We start from the raw sequence: 21199 nt of genomic DNA, 5'->3' as shown, positions 1-21199 counted from the left end.
AGTGAGTGCACCTGTGTCTGCGCAAATGCTTGTGCACTATAATATGTCCTGCGCAGTTAGCTGATCTCCTTATATGAGAGCAGCCGCCGAAGCCGGTAATCGGCTAGGAGGTCATCATCATTATCAAGAGATCCAACTGCAACAGTACCGCATACATAATTTAATTGATCAAATGCTTATTTAGACTTACCTTTATAGAGATAAAAACAAAACAACAATATTCAATTCTTAAACTATTTATTTCATATATTTTAAAGATCACTACTTATATTATAAAAAAAAACAAACATCAATTGAGAACTTCCTTTTTGAGAAGTCTGTTAAAAATAGAGAATCACTAACGTTTAATCAAGTTACAAAATAAATGCGGTCCCGCGCATTTTAAGTCAGGAACTCAGTCATAGAGCATTATTCATAGGTAAATTTGCCATACAAGGCCAACACAAGATTTATTTTAACTTATCAATAGAACATGAACGAATACTAAGTAAAAAGATTGAGGTAGGCCATGGGGTCTCTTGAGCAACAGACAATTTAATATCTGGAAGAAATACTGTAGTCACAAATAATAACGGAGTAAAGAGAGCGTAGATGCCATAATACAGGTAGATGAGACCCCCTCTAGGTCAATTTCGTACGGTGGGCATGACCAAAACGACCAGTTACGAGTGAACTAACGAGGCGTTTAGGTTCCTTGAGCCCTGGCATCGGTTTTTGGTATTAAAAAAAATACTTTCTTAGGAGATTTTCCGTTATGGCACCGCCGCTGGGGCCCGATTCTCCTAATTTTACTTAAGCGACATACGATTCACATTCGATTTTTTCTTTGAAATAAACGTTTTTATCCTTTTATTATATATGCTATATCCTGTCATTTAATAATAAATCATTTTGTATGCAAATGATTTACGATTGCAATATGATTGTAGAGCAAACAACCGTATAGACCAATCGCAAACCAATCGAATGTCGTTGGATCGGCGGACGATTGGTCTTATATTAGTAGCAGAATGACCGATATGGTTAAAACTTCTATTTCGATTCAATTTCTATTCAAATTTGACATTAATAACTTAGGAGAATCGGGCCCTTGGTCTTTTTTTTCTCCATGCAAATAATGCTTAAAAGTTAAAACTAACTATTTTACTTCGGTTTGCGTCCTCTACCGCCGCCGCCGACCTTGGCCTTCTTCTTAGCTGAATTCTTTTTGTCTTCCTCGGCTTTACGTTTAGGATTTGGAGTTGTTGATATCTGGTGAAATAATGAGTTTATTGTTAAATTGATGGAGTAGATTTTTTATTTAAACTACGTTTTTTTTAAACTTATTCGATTATTTGATTTTTATTATGTACTTTAGAGACTGAATGGTGGTTTCGCACGCAGGGATGGACCCTTTTATTGTTGGTGGGAAATGTTTAAATGATTAATGATGATCTCGCTGTGGGTGCAGCTTGGGCGAGTGTCAGTCTCTTACTGACAAAAACCCAAAATGTTCCTTCTTAAACCCTTGTACCAGGGCCGCGGTAACTCTTACGATCAATTCCCCGATATTAGTATACAAGCGCCGCGACTCTGTCTCGCATAGGGTCGCTGGTCGCGTGCTTGTGACGCAATTTTTTTTCCTACATTGTTTTTATTATTTTACCGTGTTTTGTATGTACATTTTTGCTTGTCTGTTTTGTGTCCTATATGCGTCACAACATAACCGCGAATAAATGCTTTGATTTGAAGTATGTGTGTGTGTTATGAGGTTACCGTAAAGAATCCGTCGAGTCGTCCCTGCGTGGTGCCGCTGCGAGCCTTCATGAGTTTCTTGGCGCCGTTCCTCACACGCTCCTCGTTGAACTGCTTGTCGCCACACAGGAACTGCACCAGGCCCTCCTCGTCGGGGTCCGACCATTTTAACTGGAATAAAATATCAATAAATACCAAAAACATAATTTTTAAGACACTTTTATAAGAGAAAATTACTTAAATTCACATATCTTAGCTAATCTAGCAATTATAAGTAACATGTTTTTTTTTCGATTTACTATAAATAAAAAAAGTATTGTATGTGCTGCAGTGTCACTGTATATAAAAATACTCCGAATATAATTGAATCTCTATTAAGAGTTTTAGACGGAATCAACTATTGAATACACCATATTAATACAAATTTTAAGTTAAATATGTACAACTGACAAATCAGTAATATAATTAACTAGCCGTTTTCCCGCGGTTTCACCCGCGTCCCGTGGCAACTACTGCCCGTACCGGGATAAAATATAGCCTATGTTACTCGTGGATAATGTAGCTTTCGAATGGTGAAAGAATTTTTAAAAACTGTCCAGTAGTTTTTGAGCCTATTCATTACAACCAAACAAACAAACAAAGTTTTCCTCTTTATAATATTAGTATAGATAATTTTGAAGACTGTATTTTATAAAAAAGAAATACAAACTATTGGAACTTTTTGTATTCAATAGTTAAAAATGTAGAAATTATGTTGCAAAATAAATCTATACTAATATTATAAAGCTGAAGAGTTTGTGTGTTTGTTTGAACGCGCTAATCTCAGGAACTACTGGTCCGATTTGAAATATTCTTTCAGTATTAGATAGCCCATTTATCGAGGAAGGCTATAGGCTACTTTTTATCCGGGTTCGTGCCGAGGTTCCCACGGGATGCGGGTCAAACCGCTGGCACGAGCTAGTAAAGGATAAAAATCATAAGTAACGGTTACATAAAACGGAAACCAACCTCAATCTCCTTAGGATCAGTGACGTCTGGCTGTAAGAAGAGTTCCCTCGCTCTCTCGTAGTCCCACTCCTCGGGGGGAGGGTACTTCGTCGTGTCAATGTTGCGCAGCACCTAGTTCATATAAATATATCGAATATTTCTTTATTTTGTACATAACTTTGTAACAATTTGCTTAAATCTGTGCCAAGTCTTCTTCTTCTTCCTCCTGCCTTGTTCCCAATTTTATTTGGGGTCGGCGCAATGTCTTTCCTTTCAATTTTCCCTGTCACTCGTCATACTGATCTTTTCTTAGGTCTTCCTCTTCCTCTCCATCCATCTACATTCATACTTAGCACACACTTTGTTGCAAGCGTATCATCCCTCCTCATTACATGTCCATACCATGACAACCTTCTACTTCTCGTATTTTCTGTAACTGGCGCTACTTTCAGACTTCCTGTGCAATAGTGAAGTGATACTTGATACTAACATAATTATGTAGTTAATACTAGAGTAAGGGAAGGTTCATATCTGACGGAAATTGCGTCGTTGAAATGTATGATCTACTAACGCATTATCGGTTAGATGTGAATGATTGAATGTTTAATCGCACATTTGTCTGTTTTTCTTAAATAACGCACAATTTGTATGTAAAATGGTGTATTTTTCATATCCCAACTCCAAATTTTGAATGTTTTATCTTAGTCGTTTTTAAAGTTTTGTTTTCGTTTTACGCTGTAAATTTTGATAGGTTTGCGTTCACTTCACCACAATGGGGTAAATAATTGCGAATTTTACCTCTTCTAAGCTGCGATGCTGTCGGATGAGTTCGATGGCTCGCTTGGGACCGATGCCGCGGATGGAACCGCAGTAGTCACAGCCTAGTAAGATGCATAAGTCGATGAACTGAGGACAAGGAAGAATTTTAAAATTTTAAAATAGTTTTTATGTTCAAAAAATAATAGAACTCAAAAATGTAGTTTACATAAAACTACTTCCCGTATTTTGATGGGGGATAGAATGGTTCTAAGCTACCTCCCCACTAGCCCGGCTAGTCTAGCCGCATCAATTTCTAGCCAAGTTTTCAGGTGTACAGTCTTCTTTTTTTAGTAATAAATAGTGTCACCAACATAAATTTCGTTTATATTCGCGTCTCATGACGTGTTTACATGAGACGCTGGTGAAACCGCGTGACTGCTCCGCGCACCCGGATAAAAGAAGAATAGTGCCTTAACCGCTCGTATGCTAGTATTTATAAGTCTGTAGAAAAAAACAATAGGCATGATGACAGTAATCAAAAATCATTAAAATAATATATTTATTAAATTAAACTTGAAGCTTGGAATATAAAACGCGCATTGTTTTCTTTATTAATAATGTGATTAATATGTATTTTTATAAAATAAAATTACGAAATAAGGCAATCCGCCATGATATCTTGAACACCAATCAGAGCTCGTGACGTCATTTCTCAAAACAACTCGCGCGAAAGCGCGCGAACGTCACATTTCGTTATTGTGAACTTCCACTGCGATCTTTGTTTTTCATTAATTAATTGTTTATAACACGAGTTATGGAGCCCGGATTTATCAAGGCAAACAGCGCTAATTTGCCTAGAATTGATATCATAATGCTGGGAAAGTTTTTGGCATCAAATAAAGATTTTTGTTCAGCTGAATTTAGAAATGTTAAAACTTCCATGTAAGTATACTAGTTTAATTAAAAAACAATGAGAGATGAAACCTAACCTCGAAATAGTTATTTACATTATAAACTATGCTAGAATCTAGAGAACTATGTAATAACTTACATCAAGGTGATCTTCACAAAAATAAAGTTGTACCCTGGGCAATATTGCTTTTGAATCTCGCCTTGCAAGTTTAAGCCACTTGTTTCGTATTTTTTTATTGTGAGGAACGTACACAAATAACTTATCCGGAGTTGTTTTGGATGTGTTCTTACACTGGGGGACCCCACAACACCTACGCCCTTTCGAATTCATATTTAATAACACAAAAAACTTAATTGCGCGTTGTTTACTTGCGTCTTGTAATTTCAGTCGTGACGTCACAAGTGACGACATGACACTGACAAGCGTTTTCGCGCCGGATTCAAAGTGGACAGAGAAAAATGCAATTATTTGATAAAAAAACTTCGCATTTTCTTAAAATTAATAATTTTTCATATAAAATAGACGTATACCTACATCATACAAAGGAATTTAAAAATTTGTCATCATGCCTATTGTCTTGCGCATATCTGCATTCAGGGTTAATTGGTTGTCTAACACTGATATATTCTTTCAAATAGACCAGCAGTTCCTGAAATTGGCATGTCTAAACAAACTCTTCAGCTTCATAATCTATACTAATATTATAAAGAGGAAAACTTTGTTTGTTTGGTTGTAATGGATATTAATTGGAAGTAGGTACTATGTCGCATTCGATTTAAGTCTGTAAAGGCATAGTAACTTTGAGATGAATAAATAAATAAATAACTCAAAAACTACTGGACCGATTTTAAATATTCTTTCACCATTAGAAAGCTATATTATCTGCGAGTAATATAGGCTATATTTTATCCCGGTGCGGGCAGTAGCTCCCACGGGACGCGGGTGAAACCGCGGGAAAACGGCTAGTTAAAACATATGTAGTTACCATGGGATGATATCATACCTCTTTCTGCTCCAAGCCGAGTCCTTTCAACACATCGTCGAGATGGAACTCCTGCACGGGCATCTTGCGAGCCTCACTGAACGTGAGATGACGCAGCAGCACGTTGGTGCCGAATGTCAGCGCGTCCATATCTTCTGTCGCTGAAGCAAATACTTTGCCGGCTTTCACCTGAAATCGTAGAATCATTTAAAATAAGCTGTGCCTTTACTTCTTACGTACTTGATTGTTCTTTTTTTCTTCTTGTCTGTGTGCTATGTGTGCATCTCATCTACTGAGCCTTTTCCCAACTATGTTGGGGTCGGCTTCCAGTCTAAACTATGCAGCTGAGTACCAGTGTTTAACAAGGAGCGACTGTTAATATAGAATGTATTCTACTGTTAATCTGTCCTTGGATGAGTCACCATCTTGTCAGTTCTTCCGAGTTTCAGAAGGCACGATAAACTGTAGGTCCCGGCTATCATTTGAACATCTTAGGCAGTTGTTACAAGTAGTCGGAAACCAATCTTACCAAGAGGTATAGGGTTGCCCGAGTAACTGGGTTGAGGAGGTCAGAGAGGCAGTTGCTTCTTGTAAAACACCAGTACTCAGCAGCATCCAGTCACACTGGAAGCAGACCCCAATATAATTATAGGAAAAGGCAAAGCAGATGATGTAATGACTACATACCAGTGCAGCACATTGTGCCTCGGCCTCGCAAGGCGCCTCGATGACCGGTATACCCATCAGCTTAAGAAGCTGCCTCGCCTCCTCGTTGTGCACCTTCGTTACCTTCACCAGGCGACGGTTGAACTTCTCTATGGACTCCTGGTCACCTGTGGAATAATTAATTGATGTGAAGTATGTAACGAGTGACTGCCTCATGACGGTCTAGCTATCGCAAGCGCGACTACTGAGCACGAGGTCTCGGGTTGGGCCGGAGTCTGGAAGTTGCTGATTAATACACCCGTGCATCGGAGAGTACGTGAATGTCGGCCCTGCGCGAGATCTCTCTCCGGTCATGTTAGATTGTCATCCCATCAGGATATGAAAGTGAAGGAATAGTGAATGCATCTGAGTCTGTGCAAATGCTTGTGGACTATAATATATCCTGCGCAGTTGGCTAATCTCCTTACATGAGAACAGCTGCCATAGCCGATAATCGGCTAGGAGGACATCATCATCAATTTATTGGAAGTGTGCAGTTAGGAAGGATTCTAATAGTAAAAGATAATAATAAGATCCTTATGTATTACATAAAAAGTCTTCTAACAATTAATAATTTTTATTTACCAGCTTCAGTAGCTTTCTGCAACTCCTTCTCAGCCTCCTCCCTCCTCTCAGCTCTCTTGTTCAGCTGATGAGACTTCATGTCCGGAGGCTTGCCGTCGAACACATAGACGGGCTTGATACCATTCTCCACCAGCCTGATGGTCCGGTAGAATGTGCCCATTAAGTGGGATGTTGTCTCTCCATCGGTTGATACTAGCTGTGATCCTAGAGGTGTGTAATGCTCGATTTTAGTGGGTCATCAACTTCAAGTGTTAAGGGATCTATCAGACAGAGAGGCGTGAAGCAGTCGAGTGTTCTGCATTCGAGCTCTACTACTACTACTTCTACATGACAGACGCGGTCAGAATGCCTCCTGTGCGAGTATGTCTACAATACTCAATACTTTAATTCGTACCATAATGTTTACAGTTGTTGGTATATGACACAAAGAATGTATGTCTATATAATGTAATATGACACAAAGAATGAAAAACTGACCACTCGAACAATTGACTGCATGACCGCTCCCTGTCTGATAGATCCCTTATATTAAGGTAAGTTTGTGCGGTGAGATAGAATTTCGCTACATGTAAAAGAATAGGTAGTAGATATTCAGCTGGCTAGATCTCTTTAGATTGAAAACTGGGATAAGCTTATTTACATACATTGGGGGAAAAGCTGGCAAAATGGGGATAATAATGATGATGATGGAGGTAAAAACTGAATAGGATGTTCTACTGCTGAACATAGGCCGCCGCCATTGAATAATAGAATACACAAAATACAAATACATCAAAATTGTTTATGCCATGTTTTTATTGAATAAAAGTACACTAAATAATATTGTTGATTGATGGCTAAATGTATAATTTTAGATTCTACTGTAAATAAATTGGATCAATTTCCATATAGACGTGTCAGTACCGGTTTTTGTAGCATAAGTACCTATTTACGGCAAGGGATACCTAATTACTGATACGAAACTTAATCACTTACCTTCACTTCTAACAGCTATCAAGAACTGATATAAGCTCATATACGCGTCAATTGCAATTTTACGTCCTGTAAAATAAATTAAACAATGAAAATCAAGCTCTCGTGGTTACGTATTGATTCCATCAAAATATTACGCACCAAAGTAGTTTTTGATCTCCATTTCTTTGATAGCATGTGGTGCTATATCAGCTATTAATTTAGATAAGCCTAGAATACCCATCTTGCTTTTTATTTACTTATAACTTCACAGAAAAATGTAATCACAATAGAAATCTCTTGCCAACGATTTCTTCACGCGTAACGAATTTGGCGGGAATATGCACGTTCCCTATCATCCGATGATCATCAGTCAGTGTCACTGTCAATTTTTCAATACTGAATAGTGATGTGCATGTTTGGAAAATATTGATTATAACATGTGGTAAGTCGAGAATTTCGAAAACATGACTATTCTTATGATTTATTTAAACAAATGGTTGTAAATTAAAGATATTTCATAATCTAAGAAGCAAGAGAAATAAAATCAACAGCGTAAAGGCAGTAACAAAACGTCAATACTGTAGTGTAGCGTTGATAAAAACATGACAACAAACATCTGTCATTACACAATAATTTATCAGTAAAGGGCAGGGCGCAGTCGTCTGTGTGTTGTGATAAAATTGAAGAACGAAAGTAAAAAGCTTTAAAATGGGAAACTACTTTACAAGCAATTTGGAAGAAAAGATGAGAAAAAATCAAGAAACCATGCACGCCATTAATGTAAGATATTGAACAGTAGGTTATTTTATAAAAGTTTTTTTTTGCATTTTTTATTATTTTATATACTTTTTTTTAGATGGAACGGCAAATTCAGCTGCAATATCAAATGCAAGAAAGGTTAATGGCGATGCAGATTGCAAGGAGTAGAGACACCTGCCTGTGGTTCACAACATTCTATGTTACAGCAGCAACAGGCCTAATCACTGGGTAATTATGAAGTTATTATTTATGACATAAATAAATATACGAAAAACTAGATTTAATCTGATGAAAAAAAAAATGTGATGTCTTAAATATGTTTTCAACAGTTTCAGAAGGACAAAAAGGCCATATCTTTTAGTGCCGATGATACCTCTCACTTTTGTGACTCTTTACTATTGGGATCTTGCTTATGGAAACAAAGTCCACAGGATCAGAAGTAAGTTAAACAAATACGTATTAATACATATGTACTTTGACCTCAGATCAAAGAAGACTTTGATGAGACTTTGACTATACAATTAAATTAACAAGTTTTTTTATGATATTATATCACCAAGTCAAAGGTTAAAAATTATAGCTCGATAACTGTTTCTAATATGACTGCGACTAATTACTTTTTGTCACGAAAACTCGATTAAGTTATTATACATATATAATTTGATGTATAATGCTTACGTTGGTAAATAAGTTAACTTTTATTCAAAGTTAAATTAATGGTAAAAAAGCTTCCGCTCGTGGTTTATCCCGCATCCCAGGGGAAGCCTATTATCCTGGTACGGAAAGTAGTTACTTCAGAAAGCGGCTAAAACCACTGACGAAAGCAAGCAACTTTATAATTTGGTACGGAATAATCTATTAGTGCTTTAACTAAAAATGGCATAATGATGAATTAAAGGTATATTATTCCTTATTGCTTACTCATCATTATGTGCTATAAGTTATATTATGATTGATTTGTCGTAAAATTACCAATATAGTACGTTTTGTGAAGTGCACGAAATCTATATGATGATTCACGATGACTGTAAAATAATGTAGCTCAAAATCTTGATCCTGAAATAGCCACTTATCTACTGGGATAAACCTTATTGTATTGCACAAACACAGATAAATACTGCTTATTGATTTATCAGTACTCGTCTTAGATACCGATGTAGTGCATTACCAATGTAGTGCATAACCATTGTAGTTACGTACCAAACATAAGAATATAGCCTTGACCTTTTATATAAATTACTAGACTAGATTCTCAGGTCGTTAAAAGCTTTTAAGGTTTAAGCTTTTAAGGTTTCTACTTTAGAAGTTCGACCTTCCTCGATAAATGAACTTTTTTCCGACCATACCAGTAGTCATAGAACGTTCAAACGAACAGAAACTTTCAGATTTATATTATTAGTAGGATAAATTCGGAAGGCAAGCTAAATTTGAACAAAATTCAAATGAATCTTAGAGCCATTATGTTGTCGTGACAACCAACGCCATGGTTGTTACGCAAAGCATAAGTAGCACGAACCGTATACCTACGTTTTCTGTCTTTTCCTTGTAATTATCACCAAAGTCTAGTTTTATTTACAAGTCTATATGTACGTTACAGTGGAAGCCGAACACATAATGACACACGAAGCGGACTACCTCGAGTATCCTTGCGGTCTTCCGACGCCTTCTTCCATCGATCTCGGACGTTTTGACGTCGAAGAAAAGAAGAAAATACATCCTCCCCTATTGTAAAGATGATGCTTTAAGAACTACGTGTGCCTTCACCGCAAAGTAGATCAAAATAGCGGGTAGTTTAGACCTTCATCTTTTGAAAAAACTGCATTAGTCTTGGCGAAAATTGAACATTTTACAAATCTAGTTGTAAGAGAAGGTTCATACCTGACGGAAAGTGCGTCGAGGGTATCGTAAATGTATGATCAACGCATCATCGGTTAAGTGTGAACGATTGAATGTTTTATCGTATATTTGTCTGTATTGGTATTACGCGACTCATGTTCCGTCAGATATGAACCTTCCGAATGTGAATAAAATCGTATTGCAGCTTGGAGTTCTAAACCTTCAGTGACAAGGTCAGTACTTCTAAGGCTTCTTATAATAGACAGAGTTCAAATGTACAATTTGTAGCAGTACCAAATTACACACTTTAAGCTCATAAATAATGTCCTTTAAAGGTTAAAAATTCCAAATGTGTGTCTAGAGACATGTATGTTAATATTTAGTAGGTAGGTTCTTACTCCATTTAAGTTTCAGTTTTACGACTGAATAAGTAAGTGAGAGTAGGTAACCGCAGTAGGTTCTTACATAAGAGACGAATTCTTATCGGATTCAATGTCAAACCATTTGCTCGACAGTCAACGTCAGTCGTTAAGTTTTAGTGCTCTGTTGAGCACTTTTCATGACGTTTTTATTACCTACTAACGTTTTCGCCTAAGGGAAATGCAGATATAGTGACAGCTAGATTTTAGAGGCACAACTATCAAATTGAAATTAAAAACGTAGTTAATTCTAGAAGTCAAAAATTAAAATAAAAGTTACAGTTTTCTATGGTATATTGTAACTATTACATTCTTAGCAAATATTATGTAATTTAATCTAAGTTAGTTGAAAAATTGGCGTACTTAAATGGTGTACATTAAAATTTTAAAATTGCTTATGTTTAACTGATCACCAGATATAGTAACAAATAGCAGACAAAAATAGTAAATGATCACCAAAATGAAACTCGCATTTTAATGTAAAACTATAACCAAAGTTTTAACACTTTGCTATCCTATTTAAGTGAAATTACTCCAAAATAAATCATGCGTAAGCCAAAAATAGTAAATGATCACCAAAATTAGACCACCATTTTAAAGTAAGATTATAACCAAAGTTTTTAAATTCTGCTATCCTATTTAAGCAAAATGTGTCCAAATAAATCATTGTTATCCCAAAAGTAGTAAATGATCACCAAAAGTAGTAAATGATCATCAAAATTATACCAGCGTTTTAATATAAAATGATAATCAAAGTTTTTACATCTTGCTATCCTGTTTAAGTAAACTGACTCCAAAAAAATAAGTTCGGCCTGATACAATAAATTTTATAACATTATGGGGACCCTTTTCCTGCACTAGGGTAGAAAATTGTCTATTGCATGCCTCTAAACAGTGCGATAAGAGTGTGTTTTCGAGGGAGTGTATTGAGAAACACATTCTTCTTCTTCTTTCTCCTGCCCTGTTCCCAATTTTACTTGGGGTCGGCGCAATATGTCATTTTCTTCCATTTTCCCCTGTCACTCGTCATACTGACACTCACGCATGCATTGCAAGCCGGACACATAACTTAATATGGCATCATAATACTTTATTTGGTAATAAGCCTACATTTTATGGCAATCACAGTGACTTATTTAGGCAAAAATAATACATTAATTTGGTCGTCAAGAGTTGGTGATCATTTACTAAATTTGGTGGTCGAATACAATTTAAAGTGAAGTCGTGACTAAAATAGCTGGTACTATTACATTTTTAGACTTTATTTTTCTGGTGTTCAGTAGATATTTCTGGTTACAAAACTAAGGGTATCAAAGCATTTTATGGTGGTCATCATATTTGTTCCCTTTTAAAATTAATCAAATTGCTACAAATTGCGGCTGTCGTTCAATCAATGAAACTTCAAAAACGTTCTCTAAACGCGGTTCTTATTATAAAAATCAATAAATAATAATCCTTAAATCTTCCCTATTTTTAATAAAAATTAAAATATTCTTCTCAAATACTGTACTCCCATTTGCTTCCTTGTATGTATGTTATATACTTACAGAGTATTATCATCCGTTAATAATCTTTTCTACTTTATTTTCTGTTACTGTAAGTATTAATTAATTCTATTCGTAATCGTTGTATTTATATTTCTTCTTCCGTGTTACTTCCGATATTGGCAGCATGACAAATGCCCTTTCTAATAACCCGTCAAGGGGCGAACACAGAGATCACGCTATGCTACCTCACTGCGTTTATAAATAAGGCCTAACCGCCAAATGTAAATTTAGTTAAATCTAACTTTATTTCCATACCTTAGGGTCGAATGTTGGTTGTAGATTTCTTGTAGAGTATCTGAGATATTATTTATATTTTGTTAATAATGTTTTTTTGATTAGATTACTTACGTGGGTCAGTTTTTAAAGGCTTACGATTTTTTTTATTGCATTTACAATATTGTTCATATCTCGATAAGAATTATGTTCTTTTTTAGATTTTATCTTACATTTTATCACGGTGTTATGACTTAAAACTGCTATAATCGCATTCTAAAAAAGTATTATGCATTCAATAATTATTGTCTAAGTAAAAATGTCGAAGTATTTTAAGACAATTCCTAGATTAAAGAGAAATGTTTATTGACAGAATTACTGTACTAATGTTAAATAAAAATCATTTTTAAAACCTGTTTGTTTTGTTTTGAACTGATATAAAAAAACCCACGACATTTTCCACCGGGGGTAGACGGAAAATCATTCGTAAAAAAAAAAACAAGAAAAATGAACCCAAGATGCGCTAACATCTTGGGTTCAAATTCCATTAAAATATTTGTTAACGCAGATTAACGTTACAAAACAAAATCATAATCAATCGATTCACTTTTTTTTTTCTTTTTATCGATTATACTTTTTTACTCATTACTATAGTTGACATCCTTGGTTACCATGGAAACAGACATGCTGTTTGAGCGGCCGTAAACAAATGAAACTCAACTTGCAGAATTCAAATGTGCCGACGTCTATTTAGTTATATTGACAAAATACCCAGATTTGATTAAAAAATAGCAAATGTATAATGGGATTTGTGAAATATTATTGCTGTTTTTTACGTAAGTACATTCTTAAAACGTTACATTTCAAAATTTTGATTTAATTTCAATCATCAGATGTTATCGACATTTCTGGTTGCTTAGCGTAAATAATCAATATTTTGACAATGATGGTAGTCACGCTTTTCTGGTATTCAAATAAGCTCACGATACCCTTCGAATTTACATTTTATATAGCCATTTGATAGCAAAACATGAAAACTGCGAATATATGAATTTTAATTGGCATCGGTTGCAGAATTTGATTTTACAGTCACCGCGTAACTATTTGACTTGAAAAGAAGTACTGATGTCACAAAATCAAGGTAAGAAGGACGACAGGAAAAAAGATGTGGGCCAAAAACCAGTTCAAAAGAAGAGTCCCGATAAGAATATGTCGGAGATTGACGAACACATACTTAAAAGGTTTGAAATTAAAAAGAGGCTTGGAAAAGGCGCTTACGGAATTGTTTGGAAGGCTGTTGATAAAAAGTCGAAGGATGTGGTAGCGATTAAGAAGATATTCGACGCTTTCCGGAACCAGACGGATGCTCAGAGGACTTTCAGGGAGATTATTTTCCTCCAATCGTTCCGAAACCATCCTAACATTGTGAAGCTGCATAGCATACACAGGTATTTAGTATTTTTTTTATTTGTGACTGTGGGTACATATTGTTCTGGCCCCCAATGTTTCTGAGTTGCTGAGTAACATGTGGTGGGCCGGTTGATAGCCCAGAATGACCAAAAGTTCCACCTATAGTATGACTGCTAAATCATCATCCTCGCAAGCCTTTTCCCAACCATGTTGGGGTCGCCTTTCAGGCTAACCGGATTCAGTTGAGTACCAGTGCTTTACAAGGAGCAACTGCCTATCTGACCTCCTCAACCCAGTTACGCGGGCAACCCCTTGGTTAGACTGGTGTCAGACTTATTGGCTTCTGACTTCCCGTAACAACTGCCAAGGACGTTCAATAATAGCCGGGACCTACAGTTTAACGTGCCATCTGAAACACAGTCAATGGTGTCTGAGATAAACTTAGAAAGTACATACAAACTAGAAAAGTTGCATTGGTACTTGCCTGACCTGGGGTCTTTACCCACTAGGCCACCACAACTTCATGACTACTTAATCAAATTGGTAAAATCTGTGTTAGTATGTTGCCAATATTTTTTTCTGTACATTATTTCTCATATGGATCTGCAGCAGTATCTAGACTATAGCATCAACATGCATGCCCAGCATGCCCAGCGTAGGGAGTATGGGTAAATCCCCCGAGCGTAAGCCAGGTTTTTGTCCATCAGGGATGTTTTTTTAAGCTGTAATGACTAGATTATATTTCAGCCACATACTTTAAATCTTAATCTTTTATAATGAGTTCAACTGAAATAATTGTTCAATACACCTATTCTGATATTAATGTGTTGTGGGATTTTATTTTCTTTTTCTTTAAAGTGGAATATTTGTAAGTCAATACCATAGGGGCTCCAATAGCTTAGATCCATTATTTTAACTTGCAAATTCTTTAAGTAGGTAATAGGTTAAGGCTGAGTTGTATGTACCTACTTAAATATTTTTTTAAACTATACCTATGCTATAGTTATATATAATTTCTATCAAGATTATTTCCTTGTCACCCAGTGCAGTGAGGTGTAATAGGCTATTGCTAAAATTTTCACAGACAAATCCATTTAACCGTATACCATGAACATCATTTTCAATTTTTAAAAAGTACCTCTTTTTCTTTACCCTTGTTACGGTTTCTTACCCTCCGTAATTTTACCCCAGTTTACGTTTTACCCCCCCCAGAGCCCTGAACAACCGCGACATTTACCTAGGCTTCGAGTACATGGAGACTGATTTGCACAACGTCATCAAACGCGGGAACATACTCAAGGATATACATAAGCGGTACATTATGTACCAGATGCTGAAGGCGACCAAGTATATACATTCTGGTAATGTTATACATAGGGACCAGAAGCCGAGTAATGTGCTTATTGATAGCGCTTGCAGGTAAGACATTCTTAAGGTTGCACCATTTAACTGTAACGATAACCGAACCATTTTCAGTTGTCGAATCGCTGATTTGGCCAATGGGCGACAAGTATACGGCTGGTTATGGTTTGGTTATCATTATAGTCAGATGGTGCAACTCAGTCTTAATGTTATATTGTTTTTAAAGAAGACTGGAAACCTCAGTTTTCTCTTTAAATGTTCCATATTTATGTGTTCGTATATATTTTTTGGAAGGCAACTATGCTGACCATTACCGGAAGACGCTGGATGCAGGTCGCTTCCAACAGGTATCTGTGGAGATCAAAGGGGGAGGCCTATGTTCAGCAGTGGACGTCCTATGGCTGAGATGATGATGATGATGATGATATATTTTTTTACAATTAACCCTGATTAACATTATGAATGCAACAGTAGCTATAAGTGTGGTACGCACTAATGCTATAAGGCCTGAACCAATAGAGATGAAGGTTTGGCACAGATATAGGTAATCTGGAGACAGATATAGAAACTCAATTTCTTTCACCTTAGCATTTCTTAGGCTAAAAACGTATTTTTAGAGCATTCTCCCACTATCCTTGTTTAACATATTATGTAATACCCGCATTGAATATGATAGGAATAGTTACCCTAGGGATGCGGGTGTTACTGCGGGCGGAGGCTAGTTCGTCATCCTCCGAGCCCTTTTCCCAACTATGTTGGGGTCGGCTTCTAGTCTAACTGGATGTAGCTGAGTACCAGTGTTTTACAAAAGCGGAAGCTAGTTAAAATTATAAATACATAATGCTAAAAACTAATTTAGCATTATTTACCTACAAATGTTGCTTTCATTTGTATTGTAATAACTAGTGGCATGTCTAAAGGATTTTAATTATTCAGTTTGCATGTTGTGATCCGACTATGATTGGCATTTGTTTAGTAAATACAAAAATCTATGTTTTGACCTAAATAAAGTTTGCCTTGACACAGTAGGTAAAGAAAAATCGTCGATAGTAACAGTTACATCCTTAGTAGGGTGACGATTAATCAAATTAAAAATGTAGGTATCAGAATATACAATGGAAAAGAAAACTTAATAATTGTCTAGTTACCAGGTGTTTTCGTATTAAACGCTAAACATCATGTTCTCGACATCATTGCTGCATATTGGTAAAGGCTTCTTCCAAAGAGCATTTAATTTACCGCCACACTTGATTCGTGTCTAAGGCGGGTTGACGATTTCAGACCTTGCAAAGTTTCAAGTTTCCTCACAAGGTTTTATTATAAGGATCAATAGAATTATCTCAGATTTTGTAGGTATTTATACTATTGTTTGTTGGAATTATCCAGGGTGAAGCTAGCAGACTTCGGGCTAGCTCGGTCTGTGTCGAGCCTGTATTCGGGCGGTGAGGAAGGAGCGGACCCCTGTCTTACTGACTACGTCGCGACCCGGTGGTACCGCGCCCCTGAGATACTCATCGCTAGCAAGAAGTTAGTACATACATAGATTATATTTATTCGTTTCTTTTTGCTTAGTAAGTATATGGGTTGTATTTTGTTAATAATACTGAAACTTTGAATATTTTGTGAGCCGGAATAGGTACAGAGAACTGATACTTACCTATGTATCAATTTGGGAATATATCCGACTGAAATAATCATTTTATTCTTATCAAAATTTTAGGTTCTCTAAAAAATATACTCCAAGAAAAACTGGAAGATAGGTGTCAAAGTTTTATTGGGTATTCCTTATTCCTACTTACATTATTGATCTTATTAGAGGTCAAACACAAACAAAATAGACACATAAAGTTTATGCTTCTTCCTAATTCTGAAGTAAAACAGTTATTTTCTGGTCAGTTTTTTAAATATTTTTTTCACTATTCCAGCTACACTAAAGGCATAGACATGTGGTCTCTGGGCTGTATTCTAGGCGAGATGCTGACGGGCAAGCCATTGTTCCCCGGGACTTCCACGGTCAACCAGGTCGAGAGGATCATGTCGGCTTTGCCTAGACCTTCTGCTGAGGGTGAGTAGATTATACTACGTATATCACGGATTTTTAGTTTCTACCAATTAGTTCAAATGCAAGAATTTAAGTGATTACATTAATTTGATCTTTTAAATGTCGAGGATACGGGCTGTGAAAAAATATACTTGACATGTGTCCTGCTACCATTTTGTAGAAGTTAGGACTATCTCAGAGGATATCGACAGCCGATATTATCATCGTCAAAGAATTCAGGGTTCGAAGGATTGAACATCAGCTCCATCCATTTAGATAACTGAACTCCTCTATAGTCTTTGCCAAATACAACCAGTATAAACTCTTTACAGCTCAACTACATTTAATCGCACGATCCCTATATTATGGTAAAAACAGGCAATCATAAAACTTTCTCGTATGCTCTTGTAGACATAGCGATAGTATGTAGCGGGTACGGGTCGTCCCTGATCCGGGAGCAGGCAGGGAACCCGAATGGGGGCGCATCGCTGACATCCTTGCTGTCGTGTGCCCCTCGTGATGCAGCCGACTTGGTACAACGGCTGCTGGTCTTCAACCCTGCTAAGAGGTTGAGCGCTGAAAAGGCTTTGGACCATGAGTATGTGGGCAAGTGAGTGGAAATTTTATTTTCTAGTTACTTTTGCTTTATTGATAATTGTCTTTGAAGGTATGGGTAGTTCAGTTTTTATACACATAAAAAATAACAGTATCATTATGCTACTTTATTTTTTTTTGTGTGAAGAAGATAAGAAAAATAAATTGATATTAGATAGAGATGGCTATTGATTGTATTTGGTTATGTAGTGAAAAAACTTACACTTAAATATTTAGGGGATTGTATAAAAAAATATAAAAAATTGTATTGCTTGGATTTAGGTTTACATCACAGCAGTTGAAATTCCATCTTCAATATATTTTTAATCTTAATTTATTTGTATGTGCTTCCCAGATTTCACCGCGAACGTGACGAACCAACGTTATTATCTGACGTCCTCCTACCGTTGAGAGATGACAAGCAAATGTCCGTGGATGACTACAGGAACAAATTGTACAGCATCATGGCTAAAGGATCCCAAGCGTTTAGTGGACAGACTAGAAAAACTCATTCGAGGTAAATTAGACTGTATTTTACGACGCCACAATGCTTCTTCTTCTTATCCTCACATTTAATATTCTTTTGAGGATAAAAATCTAATTATAACATTCCTTTATTCACAGCAACAAAACCCATCCTCTACCTACCACAACAACCAAAAGCAGCAAGTCCTTCCACGAATCGGAACTGTCCAAATCCTACGTGAAGACCAAACTCCTGAGCTCGTCAGCCGACCAGAAGGCGCGACCAAAACCGCGACCTCACCTAGAAAGGCCCATAAAGGAACATAGATCCGACCAGAGTGTCACCAAACCTCTAAGGGCGACGAAACTCTTTGAACATAGACACGAATGGGTCGAGAATACAAACTGTCATGGCGATTATTTCCAGCCAGTGACAAGACAGAGTCCTTCAGAGACTGGTTTCATGAGTGGTGGCAAAAAGTCCACATTGCAACATAGGAGGAATTCGACCTCTTTTTCCACAGTTACTATAGGCGGGGACGCGGATTATGGCGGCTGTTTGGGCAAGCAGAGGCACGGAGTTATAACGGCCAGTGCTCTGATGGATTTGAGAACTAGCATACGGTAGGTAAGCGATCAAAGCTTAGTGCTTGCGAATCTCTGAAACTTGTATTTTTATGGTTGATGCTCGATTACGGTGGTGACGTCATCTGATATTGTAGACAAAAAAGCTAAAAGTTAGAGGGCTTTATTACAGGTGTTTATGAAAAGTAAAAGGCTAGGTTTACAGTCAAATGGAAAAGTAGTATGTTTTGGTTTTCTCTCATAATATGAAAAACCACTTCCTAGCTGTACGTATGGTAACACGTAAAGCGTCGCTTATCAAAAATACAAAATCTATCCTTATTTTTTTTATTGGTTTGCAGTTTACCCCAATGGGTTTCTATCTTACCCTTCAATATATTCATATAAAAATCACCTAGGTTATCTGTTACCCCCGTGGTCGAGTCATTGGTATTGTGTTCGTAATTTTAGACTGTGACGTAAGAGTCTATTCGTCGGGAAGTTATTATTATATTGTATGTTACGTTTGCCCTTTTTTATACCGAGTTTTTGTAGTTGGAAACCCTTTTATTATGTTTGAAAAGAGGTTTTACTTTTCGCTTTAAAGCTAAATTCTACAATTACCCTAAATATGCTTGGGGTAACGGGTCGAGTGAGCTTTGTATTTTTTTTTTCATCGCTCAAACTAAAAGAAAATTCAGAAATCGATGTCTGGTAGAAGAGAATTTTCGTTTTCGTACAAAGCTGTCTCGTATGAGAAAAGCAGGCCAATAGGATCTATCAGTATTGTAGACTCATGATATCTTTGAGGGTAAAAAAATACAGTAATATCTAACGAATTAACGAGCTCTTTATTTAAAATACGCAATTTAAAGCGAAAAGTAAGACTTATTTATTGAAGTTAAAAATAATAACTTATTTGCTTGAGAAGCTACGGTTTCTGTTTATGCTCATTTCTTCCATCCAGTCTGTGTTAACATATCTAGTCAATTTTGTTGCTTGTTTGAAAGTTGAGTTTGTAACGACATACCGTCGAGGATAGTGAAAATTTGCCTAACTAGCATTGTATTAATCCGTATTAGACGAATGTAGGTACACATGTAGAATTCCAACTTAAAAAATAAAAATAACTTCAGGTTAATTTGTAGTATTGATACCTACGCGCCTCAACCTGCAATAAGTTTGCGGTTTTTAACCGTCTTCTCAAAAAGGAAGAGGTTCTCAAAACGGATTTTTGTGTTTTTTTTACACTATCCCCGACGACATTTGAATCCGTCCATTTTAAAGACAATACTTAAATGCTTATGGACCTCACAGTGTATCATCAGATTTCAGTGTTAATACGCAGACTTAATATTATCTAAAGATGTTATGTGCAAATAAATCTGGCTATATATTGTGTGGTTGGTAGCAGTAATAGCATTAAATATAAAAAAAATGTTAGCAATTAACTTAGGGTAAAGTGTAGTATTAAAATTTGAAGTGTTTTTCGCTAAATTGTACCTAAAAATTAAATAAATTTTAAAATGATGACTTAAGTAAATAGTTATATTCCTGGTATTAAATTGATATTTCACAAATTAGACGATATGACCTGAATATACACTGCCATAATAACAGTATTATTTACTTATATGAGAAATAGAAAGAGGTAGGAAATTCTAGATGTTCCTATTTACTAAATGTTAAAAACTATAGTATATAACTTTCATAAATTGATAAATATTTTACAGTCAGACTTTGAAAACAAGAACTTTTCATTTAGTGTAATCTAAATACATGTGAATTTTAATTAGATTTTAAAATCAACTAGTTTGTTTTAACAAAGCCCAATTGCTCAGATTTCTAGTGAATAAAATTGCAAACCAAGTGGCCTTATATTTGCAATAATCAAATATAAAATGAGAACCAAGGGTTTAATGTTAAAATAGTCACGTTAGTTCTCTAGATAGACTTAACGTAACTCTTTGATTATTTAAAGGTAAATAATCGAAATTGAAATAACTATGAAGAATATTCGGTATTGGATTGTGTGATGCCGAATGTTTGATTTTTTATTTTAACATTTTCTGCACGCATGACTTAAAACACCCTAGATAAAATTCCTGAAAAAACTTATTTTTCTTCAAAAGTTATAAGGGTAATAGGGTAAAAACATCTCCTTATTGTTACCCTTGTTTAAAACATGTACGTTGTTGTTACCCCCGTAAATTATAGAGTTAATTGTGTGTGCAGAAATCGTTAAAAAGGATAGATGTATGCCTTAAGTAGGCAGACACAATTCCTAACTTGGTTGGTATGGACTCTTTTGTATAACGTATTTTACATGACGAATAAACGATTGTATGTGAAGTTATGGTTTTATTTTTT

The 21199-nt window shown here is 36.0% G+C and overlaps 3 protein-coding genes across 5 annotated transcripts; 2 read left to right on the top strand and 1 right to left on the bottom strand.

Moving 5' to 3' along the window:
- Window positions 1-963: 963 nt before the first annotated feature.
- Window positions 964-7970, bottom strand: LOC124641384 (flap endonuclease 1). The gene is made up of 9 exons (XM_047179453.1): window positions 7779-7970; window positions 7641-7706; window positions 6666-6869; window positions 6063-6208; window positions 5397-5564; window positions 3520-3627; window positions 2743-2853; window positions 1756-1905; window positions 964-1251 (listed from the first exon to the last, which is right to left on the bottom strand). The coding sequence occupies exons 1-9, from the start codon at window positions 7858-7860 to the stop codon at window positions 1144-1146; spliced, it is 1143 nt and encodes a 380-aa protein (XP_047035409.1). The 5' UTR covers window positions 7861-7970; the 3' UTR covers window positions 964-1143.
- A 262-nt stretch (window positions 7971-8232) lies between these two features.
- LOC124641383 (plasminogen receptor (KT)) lies at window positions 8233-12805 on the top strand. 2 transcript variants are annotated; one of them, XR_006985678.1, is made up of 5 exons: window positions 8233-8399; window positions 8476-8606; window positions 8708-8817; window positions 9976-11023; window positions 11987-12805. XR_006985678.1 is itself a non-coding variant. In XM_047179452.1 (4 exons), exons 1-4 carry the CDS (start codon window positions 8328-8330, stop codon window positions 10107-10109), a joined length of 447 nt encoding a protein of 148 aa, XP_047035408.1. In that variant the 5' UTR covers window positions 8234-8327; the 3' UTR covers window positions 10110-11025. The 2 variants fall into 2 exon arrangements, 1 of the variants encoding a protein (XP_047035408.1); XM_047179452.1 differs by lacking the exon at window positions 11987-12805 and having other exon boundaries at window positions 8234-8399; window positions 9976-11025.
- Window positions 12806-13101: 296 nt separating this feature from the next.
- Window positions 13102-21181, top strand: LOC124641631 (mitogen-activated protein kinase 15). 2 transcript variants are annotated; one of them, XM_047179789.1, is made up of 8 exons: window positions 13102-13229; window positions 13468-13841; window positions 15016-15222; window positions 16552-16692; window positions 17091-17230; window positions 17618-17816; window positions 18156-18317; window positions 18425-21181. In XM_047179789.1, exons 2-8 carry the CDS (start codon window positions 13519-13521, stop codon window positions 18891-18893), a joined length of 1641 nt encoding a protein of 546 aa, XP_047035745.1. In that variant the 5' UTR covers window positions 13102-13229; window positions 13468-13518; the 3' UTR covers window positions 18894-21181. The 2 variants fall into 2 exon arrangements, with proteins under 2 accessions (XP_047035745.1, XP_047035744.1); XM_047179788.1 differs by lacking the exon at window positions 13102-13229 and having other exon boundaries at window positions 13257-13841.
- Window positions 21182-21199: the final 18 nt, after the last annotated feature.

The sequence above is a fragment of the Helicoverpa zea genome, chromosome 22 (assembly GCF_022581195.2).
Source record: "Helicoverpa zea isolate HzStark_Cry1AcR chromosome 22, ilHelZeax1.1, whole genome shotgun sequence".
NCBI classification, from domain to species: Eukaryota; Metazoa; Arthropoda; class Insecta; order Lepidoptera; family Noctuidae; genus Helicoverpa; species Helicoverpa zea.
Note: the sequence above shows the minus strand (reverse complement) of the source record. Positions and strands in the feature narration are given on the sequence as shown.